This window comes from Coptis chinensis, chromosome 7 (assembly GCF_015680905.1).
Source record: "Coptis chinensis isolate HL-2020 chromosome 7, ASM1568090v1, whole genome shotgun sequence".
NCBI classification, from domain to species: domain Eukaryota; kingdom Viridiplantae; phylum Streptophyta; class Magnoliopsida; order Ranunculales; family Ranunculaceae; genus Coptis; species Coptis chinensis.
In genome coordinates this window covers 37,959,167-37,984,062 of record NC_141462.1, presented here as the reverse complement: position 1 = coordinate 37,984,062, position 24,896 = coordinate 37,959,167, and the positions used below count along the sequence as shown (strand labels likewise).

The 24,896-nt window shown below is 36.1% G+C and overlaps 1 protein-coding gene and 1 pseudogene across 1 annotated transcript; both read right to left on the bottom strand.

The window, feature by feature from the left end:
• Positions 1-11,173: 11,173 nt before the first annotated feature.
• Positions 11,174-12,749, bottom strand: LOC147487428 (zinc finger BED domain-containing protein RICESLEEPER 1-like; annotated as a pseudogene).
• A 27-nt stretch (positions 12,750-12,776) lies between these two features.
• Positions 12,777-13,214, bottom strand: LOC147487427 (zinc finger BED domain-containing protein RICESLEEPER 4-like). The gene has a single exon (XM_086574031.1). The coding sequence runs from the start codon at positions 13,212-13,214 to the stop codon at positions 12,777-12,779; it is 438 nt and encodes a 145-aa protein (XP_086430157.1).
• Positions 13,215-24,896: the final 11,682 nt, after the last annotated feature.

Here is a 24,896-nt window from a genome sequence, read left to right as displayed (position 1 = left end):
AAATTTTGATATATTTCAATAATTGAGTGAAATATATTTGTAAACCCCCAAACTAGTTTATTATTTACAATTGAATAAAAAAATGGAAAATAACAAGTTTAGATATAAAATAGATTATTATTTTAGATTTGGATAATTTAGTGAAATATGTTTGAAATTAAATTTTTTTTTTTTTTTTTTTTGTCGGTACGAAATTTGTAAACCCTAAACCCTAAACCCAAACCCCAAACCCCCAAACTAGATTATGATTCAAAATTTGAAAAAGAAAATAATAAATAATAAGTTTATAAATAAAACAAATTATTATTTTGAATAATTAAGTAAAATTTGTTAGCACGAAATTTGTAAATAACTCTAAACCCTAAACCCTAAATCTCAACCTAGTTTTATGATTCACAATTTTAAAAATAAAATAAAAAATAACAAGTTTAGATATAAAACAAATTATTATTTCAAATAATTAAGTGAAATATGTTGGTACGAAATTTCTAAACCTTGAACTCTGAACTCTAAACCCCAAACTAGTTTATGATTCACAATTGAAAAAATAATAATAATAACAAGTTTAGATATAAAACAAATTATTATTTTAGATTTTATAGCATGTTTGATTACATGTTTTAACTTGGTTATAAAGATACTATGTCATAACAGATAAAGAGTGTAGAGTGCATGTAGTTTTATTGATGTAATTGTGTTGTTTCTAACCCAATTTTTAAATCGGTTTCAATTTTTCTAATTCAATTGAAATCGTTTGAGTCATTTGGAATCGCTTTGAGTCGCGTGTCCACGTCGTTTGAGTGTACACTCAAACACGTGACCAAGTCGTTTGAGTGTACACTCAAATTACATGTCCAAGTCGTTTGAGTGTACACTTTCGCACGACATGACCATGTCGTTTGAGTGTTACTTTTGAGTTTGAGTTACACTCAAACTAGATGGCCAAGTCGTTTGAGTGTATACTCAAACGATATGGACAAGTCCTTTGAGTGTTACTCACACTAACACTGAAACTACGCGGCCATGTAGTTTGAGTGTACACTCAAACTACGCGGTCATGTCGTTTGAGTGTACACTCAAACGACATGACCGCGTAGTTTGAGTGTACACTCAAACGACATGGCCGCGTAGTTTGAGTGTTAGTGTGAGTAACACTGAAACTACGCGGCCATGTAGTTTGAGTGTACACTCAAACGACTTGGTCATGTAGTTTGAGTGCACACTCAAACGACATGGCCACGTAGTTTCAGTGTACACTCAAACTACATGGCCGCGTAGTTTGAGTGTACACTCAAACGACATGGCCGCGTAGTTTCAGTGTACACTCAAACTACATGGCCGCGTAGTTTCAGTGTTAGTGTGAGTAACACTCAAACGACTTGGTCGTGTCGCCCGAGTGTACTCAAACGACTTGGCGAAGTCGTTTCTGTTTTCACTTAAACGACATGGTCATATGGTTTTACGTTTTACACTCAAACGACCGACCATGTCGTTTGAGTAAAATGTAAACGACTTCGCCAAGTCGTTTGAGTGTACACTTCGAGCGACATACGGTCGTGTCGTTTGAGTGTAAAATGAAAAACGACCCCAGGGTTCGTTTTGGCAATACCGGTTGAATTGGTTCTTTGGGCTTGGGCTTTATGGCAAATTTGTAATATGGCAAATTTGTAAAATTTCTTTTTTTTTTAGGGGTTGCCCAATCCAATTTGATGAGTGCCCAATGGAATCACCTTAATTGATGGTCGTTGATTTATTCACGTCCGCATCACGATTTTGACACAATATTATGTGGAAACCACATTGAATATACTGTGGATATTATGAAAATATGAGCAGATTAAAACAGTTTGACTTCGCTCAACTGATAGAAGTGGTACTATTTTCTAATTGTTTTGAAATTTGGTACTATTTCCTAATATCAGTCTAAAAAGTAGTACAAAAGTCTAGAAAACCCTATAAAAAATGTTATCAAGTCATTGCTCTATGGTTGTTAAATCCATTTATCTCAGATTTGGTCCCTGCAACTCTTAAATATGGTGGAGTCTTAGTTTTTGAGAATGACTGCTACATGCAGGCCCTATAACTCTTAGATACGTTTGACCAACCAAGTCAGGCTAATAGTTTATTCAGCACATTAGTCCAGCCAAGTCTACAATTCTTCAACATCAAAAGCAAATAATCATACTCAATCTATAATGTGTTGCTAATGCTAGATTAATCCAAGACGATGGAAGATGATGTAAGATTTTATAGTACCAAATGATTCTCCTTTTAACTGTATAATGTTTATTTCAAATAATTAAAGAAAAAAACTAACATAATCAATTGAGGGGTCTAATTTAACAACTGAAGTTAAAGGTGAAGAAAGTAGGGATTTAATCAATTGTGTACATGAATCCTTTCTCTCCCAATTAAGGCAATATAATGGTAACGGTACGGTGGCATGGAAATCAATACAACATCGGCAATCTTCGATTTGGTGATCAGCGCATTGATTAGCTAATGATCTGGTACATTGATAGCTTATACGTTAATACGACATTGGTACAAATACACTCAGAAATAATCCAAGCCCTAAATTGAAATTGGATATATGACAAAAAAAAAAAAAAAAAAGACTCAGAAAATCAACAAAGGACTCAAATGAAAAAAATGCAAACAAAATTCAGAAATGAATAATTCTCATTGTAAAGGTACTAATTCTTAAAGAAAGAAAGAGGACCTGGAGTGTATTGGACTTGGGAAAATGAGGCCCTAGAAAAAAGAGAACATATGAAAGTGTTTGCATGCCCTTTGTAATCATAAAGAGATTGCACCTTTTGAACCAAAAATACCTGAAAAGTGCAATGCTTTAGTAAGTTAGTAACAAATAATTCAAAGTTAAAACTAAATTATTGAATGAAATATTTAAATATATATATATATATATATATATATATATATATATATATATATATATATATATATATATATATATATATATATATAAATAAACAACATTAGGACCTTAGAGAGGAGAATTCTTGCTCCAACATGTTTGTTATCCAAGCCAAATGTATTACAAGACTCATCAGCACCAAGTGTTTGTCCATTAACTTGAATATAATTCAAATAAGTTGAATTTTTAGTTGCTTTGTGCAACCATGCACCAACCCATAATAACTCATCCTTCAATAAATTGAAAAACTAATCATAACAAAACCCTTCAGAAACTACATTCAATAAACTATGGATGGATAACTGCTTACTTGGTATTTCGACCGCCACCTACGTGGCAAACGTCAATTAGTAGGGGTCTCCATTTTTATTCGTTTAATCGACAGGGCTAAAACCCAATTTGCAATACCATGGATCAATGTACAGGCCCATTAACTTATGTGTCTAAGGCTAAACCTTAGCCACATGACTTGCTACTAATGTACATTAATTTATGTCCAAATTTGTTTCTTATCAAAGAGATAATTATCAGTTGAGAGTTGTATTCAATTACAATTACTTAAGCTACAAGAATACTTGAGCTACAAGGAGCATCTACTCTACCTATATAAATACCAAACTATTTTTCATAAAGAACTACGTTCTTGAGACTTGATCTCATCTATAATTTGGGTACGTAGGCAACCGAAAGGTACAGTCTCATCATTCACTCAATCACCATCACTTTTCTCACAACTCTTCTACGTTATTCACCTATTTCGTCATCACTTAGTGTTTTGATCATATTTGGTCGAAACATAATTAGTGTCGTCTGTGGGGAAGTATTCAACACCCTCGATCACGTTCTGCAAAAGTTATGACGCATACTCGAAGAGCTCAAGGTCCCGATGCAATTACTGACGATCATCACGAATATGATGGTCAAGGTCAACTTGGCGATAACGAACTAATTCCTCCTAATACTGTCGTTCCACTAATGTGCCAAATTATTCAGTGCAAGGTTATTGCCTCTGACGATTCTCCATCATCTGATGAGGATAATGTCAGTCAAATTTCTCGTGAAGCACTTCTTAAAAAGTTCAAGAGTGTCTGAAAACAGAACAACTACTACAAGCATCGTCTGAAAAGACCCATTCCACTCGCTGATAATGTTGTATCTGTCACACCACAATGTAACACACGCCAACGACACAACAATGTGTGAGATTGTTTAAGTGGTGAGGATGAGATTCACGATATTCGCAATAGCCGTCAACGAGTTCCAAGTAATGGGTGCAGAATTCCCCGATCTCCGCCAAGAAACAACCAACCACTCGGTCACGTTCTCGGTAGGCAAAGTACTGCTAATAACCATCCGACTGCACCTCAAGGTCCTACAGATTATCAGCAAGTCCTGAGGAATTCGGGTGGCGAACAGAATAGTGGTCGCACTCATGATCGAAACCATCAATTTTGAGAAATACCTCAGCGACACGATTCTTATCATTCCGAAGGATATTGTACTAAAGTTATACCATACTGTCCATAATCATCTCGACACAGTCACGATGAATCTTTGTCATTTTCTTCTCGTTTCATTCGTTCCCATGAGTGTCATTGCGACTATGATTATGAGCCAGCAGATGTAGATCTGATGACTCCTCAGCGTGTCAAAGAAATGATTAAAAAAGCTCTTCTTGACAACGATCCTTTTGAATCGACACTAGAGAAGCAGGCAGTTGAAGATGGTATTTTGGACAAATTTTCTCTCACCGTCCAACAGACTACTCATAACAAAGATTTCAAACAACCAGAGTTTGATCAATATGGGCAAAGATGGTCGTTTTCTTCTCGTTTCGTTCGTTCCCATGAGCGTCATTCGACTATGATTATGAGCCAGCAGATGTGGATCTGATGACTCCTCAGCGTGTCAAAGAAATGATTAAAAAAGCACTTCTTGACAACGATCCTTTTGAATCAACACTAGAGAAGCAGGCAGTTGAAGATGGTATTTTGAACAAAATTTCTCTTGCCGTCTAACAGACTACTCATAGCAAAGATTTCAAACAACCAGAGTTTGATCAATGGATGCCCTATGCTTCATGTGATTACTTTCACGAACAAACTGGTTTTATCGGGAGGTGATGATGCTTTGAAATGTAAACTTTTCCCTTCTACATTAAAAGGAGAAGCGTTGGTATGGTTTTACGAATTACCACCACGATCTATTCATCGGTTCAAAGACTTAACCGAAAAGTTTTCAAAACGTTTTCATCATAATCTAAAACGTCCAAATGGTGTATGGGTTCTTTTCACCATCAAGCAACAACGTGATGAAACTCGCCGTAGTTTTGTCACTTGTTTTTGCCAAGCTGCAGCTGAGATTTCAGAGTAGTCCGATCTAATGGTGGTCTATGCTTTTAAAGAAGCTATCTTATTTGATAAAGACGGGTTGTACAACTCTCTTGTTCGAGACATTCCATCTTCCCGCCGTGCATTATACCAACGACTTTAACAATTTATCAATGTTGAGGATGACACGGCTGCTCGAATTTCTCGTGACAACGATAATAAAGAAAATGATTTCAACAATCAGTAATATAAATATAAAAATCTGACTTTTGATAAATAACAACCCAGTCAGAAGCCTCCGTATAAGAAAGAAGACTCCATGAGCAGGACCGGAAAGTCTTTTACTAATTTTGTATTAACTCCGCTTAATACTAAATATGTGGTAGTTTACGACAAAATCAATAATAAAAGTCTGCTCACTCTGCCATTTTCCCTGCGCGGCGACACTAAAACAACTCGCAATAAATTGTTATGGTGCAAATTTCATAATGATTTTGGTCATGAGACTGAGAATTGTCGGTCTTTGAGGGTACTCAATGAGGAAAATGTTGATCCCTAATTGTCATTACCTCCCGGGGGCGATGACTTGAAATATTTATCAGATATATCAGCTAATTGCTAAATTTACACCGATAGTTCGCATAATAAGTCCGCCTCCGGTCTTTGTTTTGTCATCTTGAAATTGAATGAAGACATAATTGAGAGGTCTCTACGTTTGGGTTTTGACGCTTCAAATAATATGGCCAAATATGAAACTGTCATTTGCGGTATACGCACAACTCTTCAGCTGGGGGCGACTAAGTTACGATTAATTATTCTAAGTTAGTCGCTAGCCACTTTGAATGATAATATGCGGCTCCCGATAATATAATGGTCATTTATTTGGACTTAATTCAATGAATTCCATGAAATTTTACATCTATCGGTATTGTGTAGTATCCACATTATGATGTAAGACATCCTGATTCTATCGTAACTTATTTGTAGAAATCAAGTCGTCGCTGCCAAGACAACACCGGATTAACCACTTATGCTGTCAGATGATTCCAAATAGCTTGACACTGATAATGTCTCGGTATCTACCGACGATGATCATGTAGCTGAGGATGCTCTGAAATTCCTGTTGACCAAAAACTCTATTGTAGTGGAACAAGTCTCAATCCTATCCTTCGTTATTTGGGCAGAACGAACGATTTACTAGACCTCGAAGAAATTCATTCAAGATTATGTGACCCAATGGGGGGGAAGTCTCGCTCATATAGCACTGACCCAATGGTATTGGTGGCCATACATGCCAAAGGATGCTAAGCGTTTGTCCGAGAAATGTGTACCTTGTCAAAAACATAATATATGATATGGGTCAAACTTCCCGTGATGAAGCGTCATCCAATCCATAAACCTTGGTCATTTGCAAAATGGGGCCTTGACATTGTTGGTTTATTTTTGACGACCCCTGGCAGTGTTCGTTTCTTGCTCATCACAACAAATTAGTTTACTAAGTGAATGGAAGCCCCAATCCATGTTTTGGACGTTAAAAATTTCTTATGGCGTGACATTATTTGTCGTTTTGGTTTTCCAGCATCGTTGACTTCCGAAAATAGCAAATACTATGACGTCCAAGAAATTTGACAATTTTGTTTTATGAGCGGACAAAATAGACAAGTTGAACGAAAAACCAGACAAAAATTTGTTAGTCTGTTTCCAATTCAATAGTTTCTTTTTCGTTATTATTTTTGCACTTTTCAAGATTTGGTGATCAATAAAGTATTTCTTTCACTTCAGTTCTAATGGTATAATTTGGTTTCCATCTCAACATTATTATCGCTACAACAACATCTGACGAAGTTACCACATTTAGCTTCGTCAGTCTAAGTTTGAACACTTTTACGCTCGCTTAGTTCGTTACTATCGCTATGACAAATCTGACGAAGTTACCGCGTTTAACTTCGTCAGTTTAATTTGAACGCTTTTACGCTCGCTTAGTTTGTTATTATCGCTACGACAAAATCTGACAAAATTACCACGTTTAGCTACGTCAGTCTAAGTTTGAACGCTTTTAAGCTTGCTTAGTTCGCTATTATCGCTACGATAAAATCTGACGAAGTTACCACGTTTAGCTTCATCAGTCTAAGTTTGAACGCTTTTACGCGGCTTAGTTCATTACTATCGCTACGAAAAATCGGATGAAGTACTGTATTTAGTTTCATCAGTCTAAGTTGAACACTTTTACGCTCGCTTAGTTCGTTACTATCGCTACGACAAACTCTGATGAAGTTACCACATGTAGCTTTATCAGTCTAAGTTTAAACGCTTTTATGCTCGCTTAGTTCGTTATTATTGCTACGACAAAATCTGATGAAGTTACCACATTTAGCTTCGTCAGTCTAAGTTTGAACGATTTTACGCTCGCTTAGTTCGTTATTATCGCTACGACAAAATCTGATAATGTTATCACATTTAGCTTCGTCAGTCTAAATTTGAACATTTTTACGTTCGCTGAGTTCGTTACTATCGCTACAAAAATCGACCAAAATCGGTGAAGTTTGAATGTTTTACCACATTTTCGCTACTATTGTTCGACAAAATTTGAACGCTTTAGCTTTTCTAAGTTTGAACATTTTTCTCACTTAGTTAGTTACTATTGCTACGACAAAATTTGACGGTTTACCGCTAAGTTTGAGCTTCATCAATCTAAGTTTGAAAAATTTGACGATTTTTACCGCTAAGTTTGAATGTTTTTGTGCTCGCTTAGTTCGTTATTATCGTTACGACAAAATCTGACAAAGTTACCGCGTTTAACTTCGTCAGTCAAAGTTTGAACGTTTTTATGCTCGCTTAGTTCGTTATTATCGCTACGACAAAATCTGACGAAGTTACCATGTTTAGCTTCGTCAGTCTAAGTTTGAACACTTTTACACTCACTTAGTTCGTTACTATCGCTACGACAAAATCTGATGAAATTACCATGTTTAGCTTCGTTAGTCTAAGTTTGAACGTTTTTACGCTTGCTTAGTTTTTTACTATTGCTACAACAAAATCTGATGAAGTTATCATGTTTAGCTTCGTCAGTCTAAGTTTGAATGCTTTTACACTCACTTAGTTCGTTATTATCGCTACGACAAAATCTGACGAAGTTACCGCGGTTAGTTTCGTCAATCTAAGTTTGAACGCTTTTACACTCGCTTAGCTCGTTATTATCGCTACGACGAAATCTGACGAAGTTACCACGTTTAGCTTCGTCAGTCTAAGTTTGAACGTCTTTACGCTCGCTTAGTTCGTTACTATCGCTACGATAAAATCTGATGAAGTTACCACGTTTAGCTTCATCAGTCTAAGTCTGAATGCTTTTACGCTCGCTTAGTTCGTTACTATCGCTACGACAAACTCGGATGAAGTTACCATGTTTAGCTTCGTCAGTCTAAGTTGGAACGCTTTTATGCTCGCTTAGTTCGTTATTATCGCTACGACAAAATCTAACAAAGTTACCGCATTTAGCTTTGTCAGTCTAAGTTTGACCGCTTTTACACTCGCATAGTCTAATTTTACCCAGTTAAGTTAGCATTGGGGGCATTTTTTCTCTACATGGGGGTGTCTCGTTCTATTCCATTTCAACTACATAAATCAACAGCATTGTCAGTTTTCCGCAGGTATGTTATCTGACACAACAATAATATTCAATAGCAAACATATAATTTATTTTTATTTTTCATCAACAAAAGTTTTAGCTCTATGGTATTACATTCCCACAATTACCTAATTAATTGTCTCTGTCAATTGTCTTACGGTTGCTCGATTAAATCTTTGTTTTCTTCTTAGAAATCTGTATTCGCTTCGCTTAGCTTCGCGCTTTTGGTTAAATATTTTTTGACAGCTTCATTATTTTTTCTACGGCATTGTGCCGATCTTTCTACGAGAAATTTTCCCAGCGAAATTTTTTGATAGCTTAATTATTTTTTCTAAGGTATTGCGCCGTTCTTTCTACGAGAAATTTTCAAAGCGAATTTTTTTGACAGCTTCATTTTTTTTCTAAGGCATTGTGCCGATCTTTCTACGAGAAATTTTCCGAGCGAAATTTTTTGACAGATTCATTATTTTTTCTAAACCATTAAGCCGATCTTTATGAGCGAAACTTTCTGAGTGAAACTTTCCGTCAGCTTCACTGTTTCCGCTCAAAACTTTTCTTCATAGACTTTTCATCGATATCTTTTGCTCGTAATTCTGCCGTTTCGACTTGCGACGAAAGTTCCGAACTTTTCATCACTCTTTCTGACTTAACCAAAATTTTAAAATAAGTCATAACAAATATTGACATACTTGTATCGAAAATCATTGACACCTCATATTCCGCAAGATTTTACAACAAACCCAACCTAAGATTCATAACCAATTTTGATTGATTGATTTCAACTGATTCGATCGTCCGTATCCTCTTCAGCTTCATCATCGTCTAATGCATCATCAATGGCAACTGCCTTCATCTCTGTTGTCATATCCATCTGTGTTGATTGCCTTTGGAATTCTTATATCACCTTTGCTCTAAGCTAATTCTGAGGCTTCGTAGAGTTCATTCCTAGTGAGTCAATTATAGTCATTGATAGTGTTAGAGTGAGTTCGGAATACAATCGAAATTTTCGACGGAATAGGTATTGAATCTTGGAAAGTACTACCGTTTGGAGCCAATTGGTATGATGTCATTGGAAATTGAGCAGGCTCACAGTGATGTAGTTGAAATTGAGGAAAAGGCAGAAATCAATGTGAGTGTTGAAGGGAGTTGCGTGTGTGCAACCATGTTTGGTTTTTCGGTTTTAGCTTGCCTTTTGAGTTAAGGCAGGAGACCATAATCCTTTTATACACCCTTTTATGGTTTCCCCAACCAACAATTAAGCAAGCCCAACCAACAATTAAGTAGGCCCAACGTATTTTGGATGGATCAAACAGAAAAACACTTATTTAATCCAAACTCTTATCTAATCCAAATTAGGGCTAGAAATGGAGCGGGTTCGGGTCGGATCAGACTATATCCATGCCCAAATCCATTTTTTCAATACAAAACCAGATCTGGATCCATGACCCGAATGGATCCAAAATGTCATACCATATCCGAACCATTTCTGTAAATGGGATAATTGGATCCGACCCGACCTTACCCGAATTGCGAACCACAAGTTCTCAATCACCCACGTTTTAATAATAACACTATACGTGCAAATATAAAACACATGAATTCTAGCAAAAGTCAAATGTCTCCTTTCGTTAACAAAATCGGTGTAATCTTGATAGAGATTTTCTAAGCACTCGTAACTTTACAAGATTCACAAAAAGCAAAGAAGGAAATTCAAAGTGCAAAATGTTCAACTTCTAATGCCTGCCACAAACTTCACCCTGGCTGTATCCGGCCTCCATGTGGAGATACTACTAATTCATCCACCGAAGTTCCATGCGCTTAAAAAAATGCACAAAAAAGACGCTGGAACCACCGCAAAGCCGCCACCACAAAATATCTTTAGTGTCGTCACCACGAACTATCTTTCTTTCTTTTTTGCTTGGTAACGAACTATCTTTAATGTCCCATATGCCAAAATATCATCAAAATGAGCCAACAAATAAGCTAACCACATAGCCTGTAAATAATCAAGAAGGAAATGTAGTCATTGACTCATTGATTAGCAATTTCCAAAGTGAATATGGTGTTCACATCATAAATCATACTTACTTCTTCAGTCAAGTTACCAAAAGCAACCCCTCCCATACAACAATATCAGTGTTTGGGTTCATTGCATGAGGAAGTAGATTCCTCAGTAGATGTCGCATGATCTTAAGATAAAGAATATATAGAATTTAATTAGTGATCACCAAAAAAATAAAATGTTACCAGCAAAATAAAACTATAAATACATATCAATAACTAACAACAAAACTTACCACCAAAATCAACTTTCATCCAGTCTTGAGTGCAAACTAAAGCTTGTACTATATATGGATTCAAGGAACTTCTATACTTACTAACAACTCGACCTCCAGTACTAAAAGCTGATTCAGAAGCGACAGTCGGCACCGGAATTGCAAGAATATCACGAGCCATTTTGGCCAAGACTGGGTACTTCGCCTCGTGCATCTTCCACCAAGTCAATGCATGCATCAAAATCTGATGATGGGGTTCTAGGTAAAATAGGCTCCTCTAGGTAATAATCTAAGTCACACTTGCCTTCTTGGCCCACTGAAGTTTCACTAATATACGTGTCAAACCTTTTCATTTTTTTGCTACTGCCACCATCCAAGATGCCATCACTATTTCTACTTCTAGCTTCCCAAGATGATTCCAAGAGTGAATGTGTAGCATACTCATCGTAAATGGTCACAAAACTATCATAGATACTCTTACTCTCTACTCTACCAACAACACTCCCATAAATTTGAGGGTAATAGCATTCAACTACCTTCATCTTGTAACGGGGATCTAAAACAGCAGCCACGGCTAGAAGCACATGACAAGTACTCCAATACTTGTCAAACTTTAGCTGCATGCTCTTAGCTATAGAGCTGACGTGACAATTAGTACTATTACACCATTCCATCAACTCAACTTTGATTTCACAAATCTAAAAAAATAACAAATTCCCGTTGGATATTTGACACCTACATGAAAAAATACTACATTTTAGAAATTTTACGAATAAAACACTATGTGAAGGAACTAATCTTAAACAAAATTTCATAAATATATACCTGAGAAAATTTTAGTAGTGTCATAGAATGGCTTTAAGCAACTAGCAACAACACTTGCTCTGTCCTAATCCTCAACTGAAAGAGCAAATTTGTAGTCACGGTCACGGGCTTGTAAACGTGAAAAGGCATTTTTATACTCAATTGCAACCTGGAGCATTGAAAAGGTAGAATTCCACCGTGTTGGACAATCAAGAAACAATTCCTTTTTGCTAATGATATTTACCTGCTGCACAACATCTTTGAACATCTTTTTTCTTCAGTGATTTCGTTACATACTTCACACTCTCACGAATATTGTCAATAACACCTTCAATGGCAGTTAATCCATCTTTAACAATTAAGTTAAGGATATGAGAAGCACAATGGATATGAAAATAATCACCACCAAACAAAAGCAACTGCTTCTCATTTAACGTATCAGTAATCTTGGTGGCCATACTATCATTAGTAGAACAATTATCCGGCGTCATTGAGAACATGTTACCATCAAGGTTCCAGTCCATCAAGCACGTCATCATCGAATCAACAAGTCGCTCCGCATTGTGAGGAACATCCACCATCAAAAAGTTTAGTATTTTCTTTTGTAGTTTCCAATCACAATCAACATAATGAGCAGTCAAAGACATGTAGCCAAGATTTTGATTGGATGTCCATAAATCTGAGGTAAAGCTAATTCTACCTTGATTGGCATTCAATGTTTCATACACCTTCAATTTTTCAGATTCGTAAACTTTCATGCAATCAGCTTTTGCCATCTTAGCGGTCATAAAAGAAAACGATGGCTAGAGATTTTTCACAAACTTTCTAAATGCCACATGCTCAACCATGATAAATGGATACTCATGGAAGATAATCATACGCGCTAAATCCAAATGAGATGTTTCATTATCAAACCTGAAATTCTCAAGGTCCACCGTTCCTACTTTTTTCTTCTCTCCATATCTAAGCAATTGTTGTGAAACATCACCTGTGCTCTTCCTCAAACACCTTTTTAAATGATTTTTTAAGTGACTTGTTCCACTTGTACTCACTCCACTTAATGGTTTGTTACAATGTTTACAAATAGCTACCATTATGTTATCTTTCTTCTCCCTTGTAAAATCGTTCCATATAGCTGAAGTCAGTTTCTTTTTCTTCTTCAATATCAGCACAGGTGCAACTTCCACAACATCATTAGCATCTCCTCCATTAGCGGGAAGAATGGGACTGGAAGTAGCCATGACAATCTAAAACAATAATAACAAGTTAAAACTATAAAAATATGATTTTCCAAAATGCTTGGTAGCTACTACAATCTAAAACTTGAAAGTTGTGTTCTTTAACGATTACTTAAGAGTAACAACCTACGTAACAACTTCAATTCATGAATTAGATAAAAATGTAGAAGAAATAATGATACCAAAAAAAAAAAAATAAAAAAAATAGAGATTAAACTTACTCTAACTTACTCAAGTACTACGATCTAGGAGTCGGGACAGAGTTTAGTAATAAAACAATGAAAGGAGTAGAGAGTGGGGAAGAAAAAGACTGTTAGCTTGAGGCAGCTCTAGAGCACCATGACGGTCATCTTCTTATATTTATATGTTTGAAGAAGAGGAAGAGAGTTTTGTAAGTTCGTAACTCTATTGCTTGACGTTTGATTCTTTGACTAAGTGAAAAAGTTTTTGTTTCTACAAAGGAGAAAGTTGACTTAGGTCTGAAAAAAGTATGTTGGAAAGTGGTGTTGGCAGTTGGAAAGTGGTGTTGTCAAACATCAATCACGAGAGTCCAGACCGTAGAGACTATAGACAAGAGATACCTATTATTATTGGGAAGATATATTAACAAAATTTTCTATTTTTTATTCGGATCTAGAGGATCCGAACCGTTTAGAATAAAACCATATTTGAATCCGAATTAAAAATGGATAACCCATATCCGCCCCATTTTCTTATTCAGACTCATTATTAAAGTCCAAACCCGTTGAATGGGTTTGGATCGGGTCGGATTCGGGTCAAAACCGGCACCATTTCCAGCCCTAATCCAAATTCTTATCTAATCCGAATTTTTATCTACTCCACATTCTTATCTAATCCAAATTCTTATCTAATCCAAATTCTTATCTATTCCACATTCTTATCTAATCCAAATTTTTATCTAATCTGTATTCTTATCTAATCCGAAGTTGGCATCCAGTTTGAGTCGCTAAAGTTTTCACCTTCGAATCAAATTCGTATTTAACTTTCTTTTTCTTCCTATTATTACTAAACTACCCCAACATTTAATTTTAACTGTCTACTCCTAATATAAATTTTCTAGTGGCATGTGTAGTCAAAATCATTTTTATTACATAATTATTTCGATACAGTTTTTGCTATCAATTTCTTTTGCAGCTTTTTTTGTGCCACCCATTTCAATTCTCACTTCAGCCATCTTTCATTATTTAACTACATTGCATCCCATATAAGTTAGTTTGACATTATTTCGTTCCCAATAATTCATGAATTTTTCCCGACAGTCAATTTTCCTATCGTTTACATTCACACGACACTTTGTTATACATTCCGCTCACTCTTTTCTTATTCCATTTTTTTCCTTGATTTTTCTTCTCTTCTTTGCCATATGAACTTTGTTCACATGCCAAAGAGGGGGCGGTGGCCTACGTGGCAAACGTCCATTAGTAGGGGTCTCCATTTTTATTCGTTTAATCGACAGGATAAAGCCTAATTTGCAATAAGAGCATTCCCAATACAGGGGATTATAAGGGGTTTGTGACTATAGTCACCAGTTTTTGGGGAAAATGGGTGTTCAATGCAGAGGTGAACAACTGGTGACTATTTTCCTCAGTTGATTTCAAGGTGAAACCTTCCACCGAGATAGTGGCTGACTTATTTTTTTTTTCGGTTTTTTTTAACTTCAGACAAAATACCGAACGGGATGTTACATTCCGTCTCAATCAAAAAGCTTCTAGACGAAATCCAACATCCCGTCCGAGATTTTTTTTTCACCTTTGCATTGCACAGCTTCACCTTGCTTTTCACCGTTTTGGTGAAAAGATGGTGAATAAGTGCCTAAGTGGAGGTGATAAGGGGGGGATTATTTTGACTTGCATTGAGAATGCTCTAACATGGATCAATGTACAAGCCCATTAACTCATGTGTGTAAGGCTTAACCTTAGCCACATGGCTTGCTACTAACGTATATTAATTTATGTTCAGATTCGTTTTTATCAAAGAGATAATTATCAGTTGAGAGTTGTATTCAATTACAATTACTTGAGCTACAAGAATACTTGAGCTATGATAAATGTTAAAAACATAGTTTTACCAACGCATAAGCTACGAGACTCAAACACAAGTAAAACTAAAACTAATTTCTGCTTAATTATCAAAGTTTTCTACTCTCGATGCTATTGCAATATAGTTGTAATAGAAAGTTTGTTCCACTCCTAGTTCTTTAGAATTTACGTTAACTAAGATTATCAGTTTTATCAAAGTCGATTAGAGTAATGATGGAAATTATACTAATCAAGATGCAATAATTCAAAATACGGAAATACTAAATTGACTATATGATAATAAATTAGGGGGATTTTATTCCACCTTAATTCGACTTAATAAACTAGCGAGGAATTTTCGTAATCCGAATTGTGATGCTTCCACATAACAATTGGGTGTTTCTAATCCCTAATTATTTATGGTAATCTCCACCAACTAACAACTAGCATGTTAAGCAATCAAACTCATTCTCATGGTGAACTAATTACTTTCTAGAATGGAATAGAATATTAAGAACTATTCTACGCTAATAACAATCAAGTTTTCATCAAGGCTTCTTCAAACCCCTCTAATAGAGGTTTTAACCTTGAATCATTATAATATCATTTTTAAAACAAGAACAATCAAAACAACCTATTATTGAATAAATGATTAAACTCATAAATCTAATTGAACAATAATAATAATGAGTCCAAATGAATTAAAACAAGATTTAAACCTAATGTAGAACTAAGATGATGATTAACTAATTATCAAATTAAGATAACCTAATTATGAATTTAAGACAACTAAAACTAAATAAGGATTGAATCAATAAACTAAATTAAAATGAAAAACTAATAATTTATTATAAAACTAAATCTGATTCTAAATAATATTCATTCTTTGTTCTAACTAATCTATTGCAAATGGAAAACTAATTCTATGAAGTAAAAACTAGATCTAAAACAAGTTATTGGATCCTGGCTAAGTAAAAAATTAGATGCTTAAGAGCTAAGTCTTGTGTCTTCAAATGGAGGAGACAAGATCCACTTTTTTGTGCATGGGCTGAGGAGCCATGTTTTGGGCCGAAATATCGAGCCCAAAACCTAATTTCTTCAGTCCACAGAGGCCTTTTCAGTTAGATTTGACTTCAATAGCCTTTACATCCACTTATGCTCTTCTTATTGGGTCAAGGTTGGGACCATTGGAAATCTCTTTCCAAGCCGGTCGTTGTGACATAAGGTAGGCCCAATTCCGAGGTCTGAGTTCAAAGATACAGCTTCTGGAAGTTCTACTGACTTTTGTGCGCTATTTCTGCCCGCGTTAACTTTGACTTTTTAGATTTGACCGGGCTTTAAATGGGTTTTTTCTCCTTGGATCTTGACCTTTAATCATAGAACTTCTTAACAACCAACCCTTGCTCCATTATCTCATAAAAATGGGCACATTTCTGCACATATTCGACTTCAATGCCTGAAATACATAAGAACACGATAACAGTACTAACTCTTACTTATTAATCAGAGAATTAGTCAAAAAGCAATATTGTTAAAGGGTTAAAACTACAGTTTTGGGCTCTTATCAAACCACCCCCAAACAGTATTTTGCTTGTCCTCAAGTAAATATGAGAAATTAGAATAAGTGACCAAAAATGGAGTTCTAACTAATCTCGTTTCGCTGAGTGCGATTGCATTGACCATATGCAACAAGGCCTTAAACCACTAGGAATTCCCTAGTGGATGAGTTATAGCCTCGTGAGAGTTTTCTAGTGAAGGTACTCACAAACTTCATCTATACTATAACAACTAAGAAATAAAACTTGTTTCCTTATTTATTGTCTCAATTATCTATACATCTCACTAGCAATGAATACAGAATAATCAAGTCGAAACCTAAGCTAATATATGCATAATAATCAATCATCTATGAATAAACATATATACAATGAGTAATACTATGAAAATGCACTAACAGGTCCGTTTCTGAAACTTTGGAATAACATCCTTAAGTAGGTCCTCACATAAAAGTCTAGACAAAAACACTCTGATTTTTCCGTTCAAATTTCGCTACTCCAGTGTGCAGTGAGCACACTTTACCTTATAAACTCAATGACACACAAGGAAGCTGAAGTCGATCAAACACATCTGGCACTTACTATCACACTAACCTATTCCTAATTGAGCTAGAGGTCTTATTAGGTGTTGCGGGAATTAGGTGATGGTTTAAGAATGAAAGAAATTGATATTCAAAAAGGACAAGTCTGAGATAATAGAGTCTTCATATTATATAACTAGAGAAAACCTTGTTCTTACTTTGCTTCTACACTTTGTTTCCATCCTTAGCCATTTTTTTTCCTTTAGCTTTTGACTCCTTTGATTATGTTTTTGGAGTTCTAACAATTTCTTGATTTCAAAGGTCTTTCTCTTTTATATTCTTCATCTCTATTCTCTTACTCATTCAAAAAACGGGTAGGCTAATTTTTATTTTTATTTTGTTTTGTAAAAGGGTAAAGGATTTACATGTTATGAAAGGCTAAAGAAAGGCTCAGAGGGGCGACTAGCAGAAAATAATTCATAGGTTTGAATTTTTGGCTATATGGATCCAAAGAGGGCCTAAATTCTCGCTTAGGATATGGTATAGTGATCAAGCAAGTGGACGTGTGATTTCTCTATCTGGAATTTACTTCTCCTTTGTGATATTTCTCAAATATTTCACTCATATAAGGCTTTATGCTATATTCTCACAGGATTTGTAGAATAAGTACTCTAGCCTAGATTTCAAAAACTTACTGCCAAACAATCATACATACTGATGTAATATATTTATAGAAAAATGCAAAGATTATTACCTACATATTAACTTATGTTTTTAAACACGATTCTAATGCAAAAACTAACGTGGAACCTCTAGATTATTAAAAGCATAGAGAAAGAAACAATACCAATATTCATAAGTGTATAGTATAAACTTTTTATTTATATTTTTGAATTTTTAAAATTTTTGCTAGAAAATAAGTGCATATTGTACATATCTATATCCTAACAGATGCCTTAATTACACGTGTTTCTATGCCACCCCCAAACAAAAACATGTTTTGTCCTCAAAGTAAAAAATTAAGGAGGATAGGAGTTACCATTGAAACGCGTGAAACTTTAAAGTATCTGCAAAAAAAAGTTAAACATACTAATATAGAAAAATAAAAACAGACACAACTCTATATGAGTTCCACCCGTTATGGGGGTTACAAGAAATAAATTGCTTGGGACATAAGCAGACACTAACTAAAATAAAAACTTACCTTATCTCCATCATTTAAGCGTCATCCTCCTCCTCTTCATAGGAAGTGAGGTTCCTTCACATCCTGCCATGCCATGATGATTTTCCAGGCTTCACGCCATTTTTCATCTACAATTGCTAACCATTAGCAGTTCCCAGCCTACGTGTGTGATCACCTCGCCGGAACTATGCACCATAGGTGTCGCTTCCCAACAAGTCTTCTAAAGACTGCCCAGGTATGATTGTAGGAGATGTCATCACAATAACTACTCTCTTTAAATGCTGCAAACAACCCTGGAACAACTCACAAAAAATCAGAAATTTCAGGGGCTACGGAGGTCAGGGAGCGGGGTGCTCTTAGAAATAGCTTAGGTAGGGCGCGGGTCGCGCTCCTATGTAACTCGAGTTCCATGCGCGTTCAGAAGTAGCCTATGTAGGGCACGAGGTGCTCCTTGTGTGAAGAGCAGGATGAAGTGAAAAATAAAAGGAGAAATGTAGAGGTGCAGGGTGAGAGATGAAAGTGAGATGTGTAGGTTTTGTGTATAGAATGAATCAAGTATATATAGGGTTTTAGTTTCTAAAACGAATTAACAAGTTGCCAAAAAAATTGAAGGCAATTGCCGGAAACAAAATATTTTCAAAACCTAAAACGGAAATAACCCAGATTCATTATTCCAAAACCAACCTAATATCTTTTATATTGAATTTAGAATAGCAACTTCCCAACCCATTGAAATTTCATCCTACCACAATATCTAATCATAGCCACACCAATAATAGCAACATTCTCGACCAACTCATTGCAAAATTACTTCGAAAATGGTGGATCAGATAAAAGCAATGCTAAAAATAATAATACCACCCCCAAACAATTCGGGAAGGTGGGATTTACGCAAAAATCATCGCATGCTTAGACAAAACCCAAGTTAAATTAAAATAGAAATTTAAATAACAATTAACTACAAAATTCAAATTTAACTACTGAATTTAACAACTTAACATCCAATCTACTAAAAACAATAAAAACAACATCAAAACAACAAATTTATAGAACAGAGTTTAGAATGGAAATACCAACACCCCACCCCCAAACAAATTTTATAGAACAGAGTTTAGAAAATTTGTTTTAAACGTGTGTCTTTTAAAGTCAGATTCCCGAGACTTCTATAGGAACCGTTATTCATAATGTAAAATTTCTACAAACCGTGAGAACCACACGTAGCGAAATCAATGGGTGTCCACAATTTGTGATTGGAAAACATACCTTTGAGAATCGATTTAGATAACTCTGAGAATCCAAGCTTTATAAAATCTAAAATCAACATCTTGATCTTCTGTTGTATTCCTTTAGAATATATTGGACGTTGTGTGGACAACGATCTACCAACCCCTTTCTTTCTCTCAAGATCAGAAACGAATTCAGATCTACTTTTCTTACCTCTTTTTTAGAACAATGAATAGTGAATTTCAGCCAAAAAGAGAGTATTCTATTTATAGGCTAGAACAGGGACCATGAGGAGAAATTAGGGTTCGCCTCCCGGGCTTGGGGCTTCCATGTTAAGCCTGCAACACATGGCCCAAGTCCATCAACAAATGGCTTATTCCATTAAAGGCCATTGTTGCACTACCGCCCTAATCCCAAATTACGTGTCAGCGTTTATGGGCTCCATATTATATGCTTGTTGATCTCCCCGTGTTTAAGATATCAAATGTTCGTTGATTAAGTCAAGTTACTGACAACTACATTAATCAACTTCTTATGTCCTTGAGTAGTACCACTCAACCTCATTGTCATATCGAATAAATCCACCTGCAGGGTTTACATGACAATCTTTTTGAGCTCCTCGAGGGGACATCATCAACCCAACTTCTTGCGAGACACAAATTCCTTCTATAATCAACAGCACACCTTACATACAATGTCATTACCAAAACCATCGAGTTTGTTGATTCACAAATGAATCTCACTCATTAATAATTTAAAGCAATGTACAATGCATGTAAGTGCCCGTTATTATATCCAGATTAGGAGGACAAGCATCCATAATAACTGAGGCGTTTGTTCTCTTATACAGTTAGTATAAAGAGAAACAACCTCACTTGGTCTTGTTCAATACACACAAAGTGTACTAGTGTAATCCTATAGTCAAGATAGACTAATACCAGATTATACTACAACCGTACCAATGGTTTGTCCAAATCCATCTAGGTTGTGAACAATTACTTATACTTTATGAGGTACTGATGATATGATCTTCTGTGTGTTCACACCATATCATCTACAACATAAAGTATTAGACACATGCATATAACTAATAACATATATAATATGCATAATATTTGCCCATATGATTCTCATTCAAAATATAAAGAATTAGAGTTAATACAAAAGTAATGCTTTTAGTATATAACCCTATCAACTTCATCTCTAATATATATATAGATATATATATATATATAATGAACATGCAGTTTACCATATATCAACAACCGAAATAGTTGTGGATCTTTCCATAAATAAATAACATGGAATGCACCCCCAAACATAATGAAGCACCAAGATTTTCAGCGAAGTTTGATAGACCTAGAACGTAACCGAGCATGCACCTTCTTTTTCATCTTTGAAGGAAAGGGTGTCCAAGTGAATGATCGTGAGAAAATGGATGTTTGTGGAAGATATGTTGAATACGGATAAGTTTTAGAAGGAAAGAATGGAAAAACTGAGAATGTGGGTTTAGCACAAAACTCGTTCATGGTGTAAGTAAGAACTGTCTCAATTCTGAAAATGAAGGTGTCAAGTGCCTTTCCCTTGGGAATTATTTTTGTATTAAGAGGATTTAGAAAATCATGAAACACAGGAGAAACAAGAGGGTCAAGTGCAAGCTCAAGGTTCCTTTGAAAAGGTGGAAGGTGGGGAAAATTGGTGATAGAAGATGAATGAGTGACAGGATGATATGAGGTGGATGAATGGGGCTCGGCTAGAGCTCTCAGGTCTAGATCATCAGAAGCCTTGAGATATGCAAGACATTCCTCAATAGGTGGGTTAAGAGAATCACTAGGGATAGAGGGTGAAAAATTCATCTTTTGTCATAGCGTTAAGGGATGAATGGATGTTGACAAGGAGGGACTCGTGAGGTGGCAATGAAGAGTTGCAAAAGAGTCGAAGGAAATCTTCCTCGACTTCCAAGGAGTTCTCGTCGAAGTTGGAACTTCCAAAGAAAAGGAATTTGTGCATCTGATTATCAGGAAACGTGGTTTTGAAATAATCTTGAGTTAAGCTATCAATCATGCTAACCTGTCCATCCGAAATCGTATCTGGGAACAGTTTCATCATTTTAAAAATATTTACCTCAACCGAAAGATGGCCAAAAGACATGGACATCGAACCATCGCGGCAGTTTATGAGCGCGTTGGTAGTAGCCAAGAAAGGACGCCCTAAAATGATTGAAACATAATCGTTAGCGACTTTTGTATTGAGGATAACAAAATCAGCAGGATAGTAGAAATCTTGAACCTTAACAAGCATGTTTTCAACCACCCCCTTAGGATACTTAATAGACCAATCAGCTAATTGCAACGTCATTTTAGTAGGTTGCATCTCCTGTAGACCTATTTGTTTATATAAATAATACGGGAGTAAGTTAACACTCGCCCCAAAGTCTAATTACGCGGTCATCGTATGGGAATCTCCTAAGGTACACTGTATAGTTGGATGACCATGGTCCTTATACTTAACGATTCCATTATGTTCGGTTAAAGTTGGAAACTGTTCAGTTAAAAAGGTGTCTTTAGAAATATTTGTTTTATGCCTAATAGTGCATAACTCTTTGAGAAACTTAGCATGGTGAGGTAACTTTTTAATCGCTTTAAGAAAAAGAAGGTTTATCGTTAGATTTTTAAAAACCTCCCTAATCTCATCAAAATTTGTATCCTTGTTTAACATAGCTAATCTCTGGGGAAACGGTAGTTTCTCTCTATATTTAGCATATGGATCAATAGGATGTTTAACCTTGGCCTTTTGTTTCTTAGGTTGTGGTTTAACTGGTACTTTTACAGAGGTAGGTTCTTCAGTTACTACTTCGGTATCTAGTAAAATATCAAGTGTAGGGACTACTGGTGGGGTAACTACATGCATAGTTATGGCGTTATCAACCACTCTGCCAGAACGGAGAGTGGTGATGACATTTAGCTCACCTATGTTTCCATTTTCATTACTAGTATTATAGTTTACCTCAAAGGCTGTGTTCGTTGTTTTAGGATTTGGTATCGCTTGACCTAGAAACACACCTTTGGGTTGTACTTTTCATGGGTTAACTACTGCAAAGAAAGTTGGATGGACTGTAAAATTTGTTGTTGGGTTTGCATAAAGGCGTCGAAACGATCCGGTTATGGAGGAGTAGTTGTTACAGGTGGTGTGACAGGAACTATCTCACGTTGATTATTAACAGGTGGGTTGTGATAGTTATGATTAACCGGAATGATACCTCTATTAGCATTATAATTATTCTTATTATAATTACCTTGTCCTTGTCCTTGTCCTTGTCTCGGTGGAGCTTGATTGTAATTGTTTGCTTGCCTAACATTTTGATTATTATACGCTGGAGGTGTAACTTGTTGATTATTTCGCCAACCGTAGTTAGGATTTTGTCTCCAAGGTGCGTTAGGTTCACTATTAATGGAACAAACATTGTCCGGCTGGGCGGATGGTTGTTCATAGACTAAAGGACAATAGGAGTCAAGATGCGTAGGACTCAAATAGAAATTACATGGAATAGAGTTGATATTCATGTTAGGGGTAGGCTTTTGTTGAACAGAAATAGCTTCTACCTTTTTAGTGAGGGATTCAATTAGAGGTTTAAGCTCAAGATCAGATTTAACCTCAAACATACTGGTAGCCTTAACTGTTGAAGAAGAACTAGCGGAGCGGGGGATATCGTCACTAACCCCCCAATTATTATTACGCTTTGTTTGATCTTCTAAAAACTTATAAGCCTCTGACGCTCCTTTACTGAGGAAACTACCCCCATTCATTATATCAAGGACCTCTTTATGGTGGTGTAAAAGTCTCTTGAAAAAGGAACGAACTAACGTGTCTTTCGCAAGGTTATGATGTGGACACTCTATAAGAAGGTCAGTGAAACAATTCCAAACCTCTGAAAAGGATTCATGAGGATTCTATCGAAAAAAATGAATCTTGAAAAGCATTTCATATGTCTTCAATGGTGGGTAAAAATGTTCCATAAATAGTTGAACAAGTTTGGCCCATGAGTCCACAGAATTAGGCGTTTATGTAGTTAACCAAGACGCCACCTTGTCGGCTAGGGTGAAAGGAAACACCCTCAGTTTAATTTGTTCTGCACCAACCGTAGGATGATGGAATGTGGTAAGGACTTGTTCAATCCTACTCATATGCTGATAAGGTTTTTCATGGTCTAACCCATGAAAAATGGGTAACAAATTAAATATATTTGGGGGATCGAAATCCCCATCGGTCCGCAAGAACGATGCAAGATTTTGGGCTATCGTTCAAGGCTTTGTAAAAGTCAAAGAGAGGAGACTCTCTTTCTTCAGCCATTATTTCAGGTGTGGTGTGTGGTATACTAGATAGGTGTGTGTGTTGACGTTCACGATAGATTATGTTAGTCATTTTTTCTCTACTTGACCTTAATCTCATGCAAGGCTAAGTCCAATATTAAATAAACATGACAACAGTCAAACACAACCCTGATATGCTAGTATAAATCCTCTAATAGGAGATGCAAGGAGTGGAAGAAAGAAGTACCTGAATACCTCCTTGCTTCGCTTATGAATAGCGTCTTGTTTACGTGAGCTCAGTGTATTTAATAAGTTAGAAACACTGAATAACTTGAAGAAATGGAAGTTTGAACTGACCTGTGGAAATCGGGTTGCTCCAGAAAAGGGCGCGGGTCACGCTCAGAAATAGCCTAGATAGGGCGCGGATCGCGCTCAAGTCCAACTCGAGTTCCAGGCGCTTCAGCGCAGGGGGCGCTCAAAATTTGCCTTGACAGGGCACGGGTCGCGCTCAGGTCCAACTCGAGTTCTAGGCATTTCAGCGCAGGGCGCGCTCAAAGTTAGCCTTGGATGGGCGCGGGGTGCGCTCAGGCTTTTCCTAGAAATTTTTTTTAGTTTCTGAACCAGACAATCACGGTTAGAACCAAACAAGGGTGAGTGGGTTTAATGGGACTTTGGGAAGACTAACATTACTAATGAAACCAATTCTAAACAGAACTAAGATGGCAGCGGTGCCATTTGATAAATGTAAAAACGATAGTTTTACCTACGAATAAGCGATGAAACTCAAACGTAAGTAAAACTAAAACTAATTTCTACATAATTATCAAAGTTGTCTACTCTCGATACTATTGG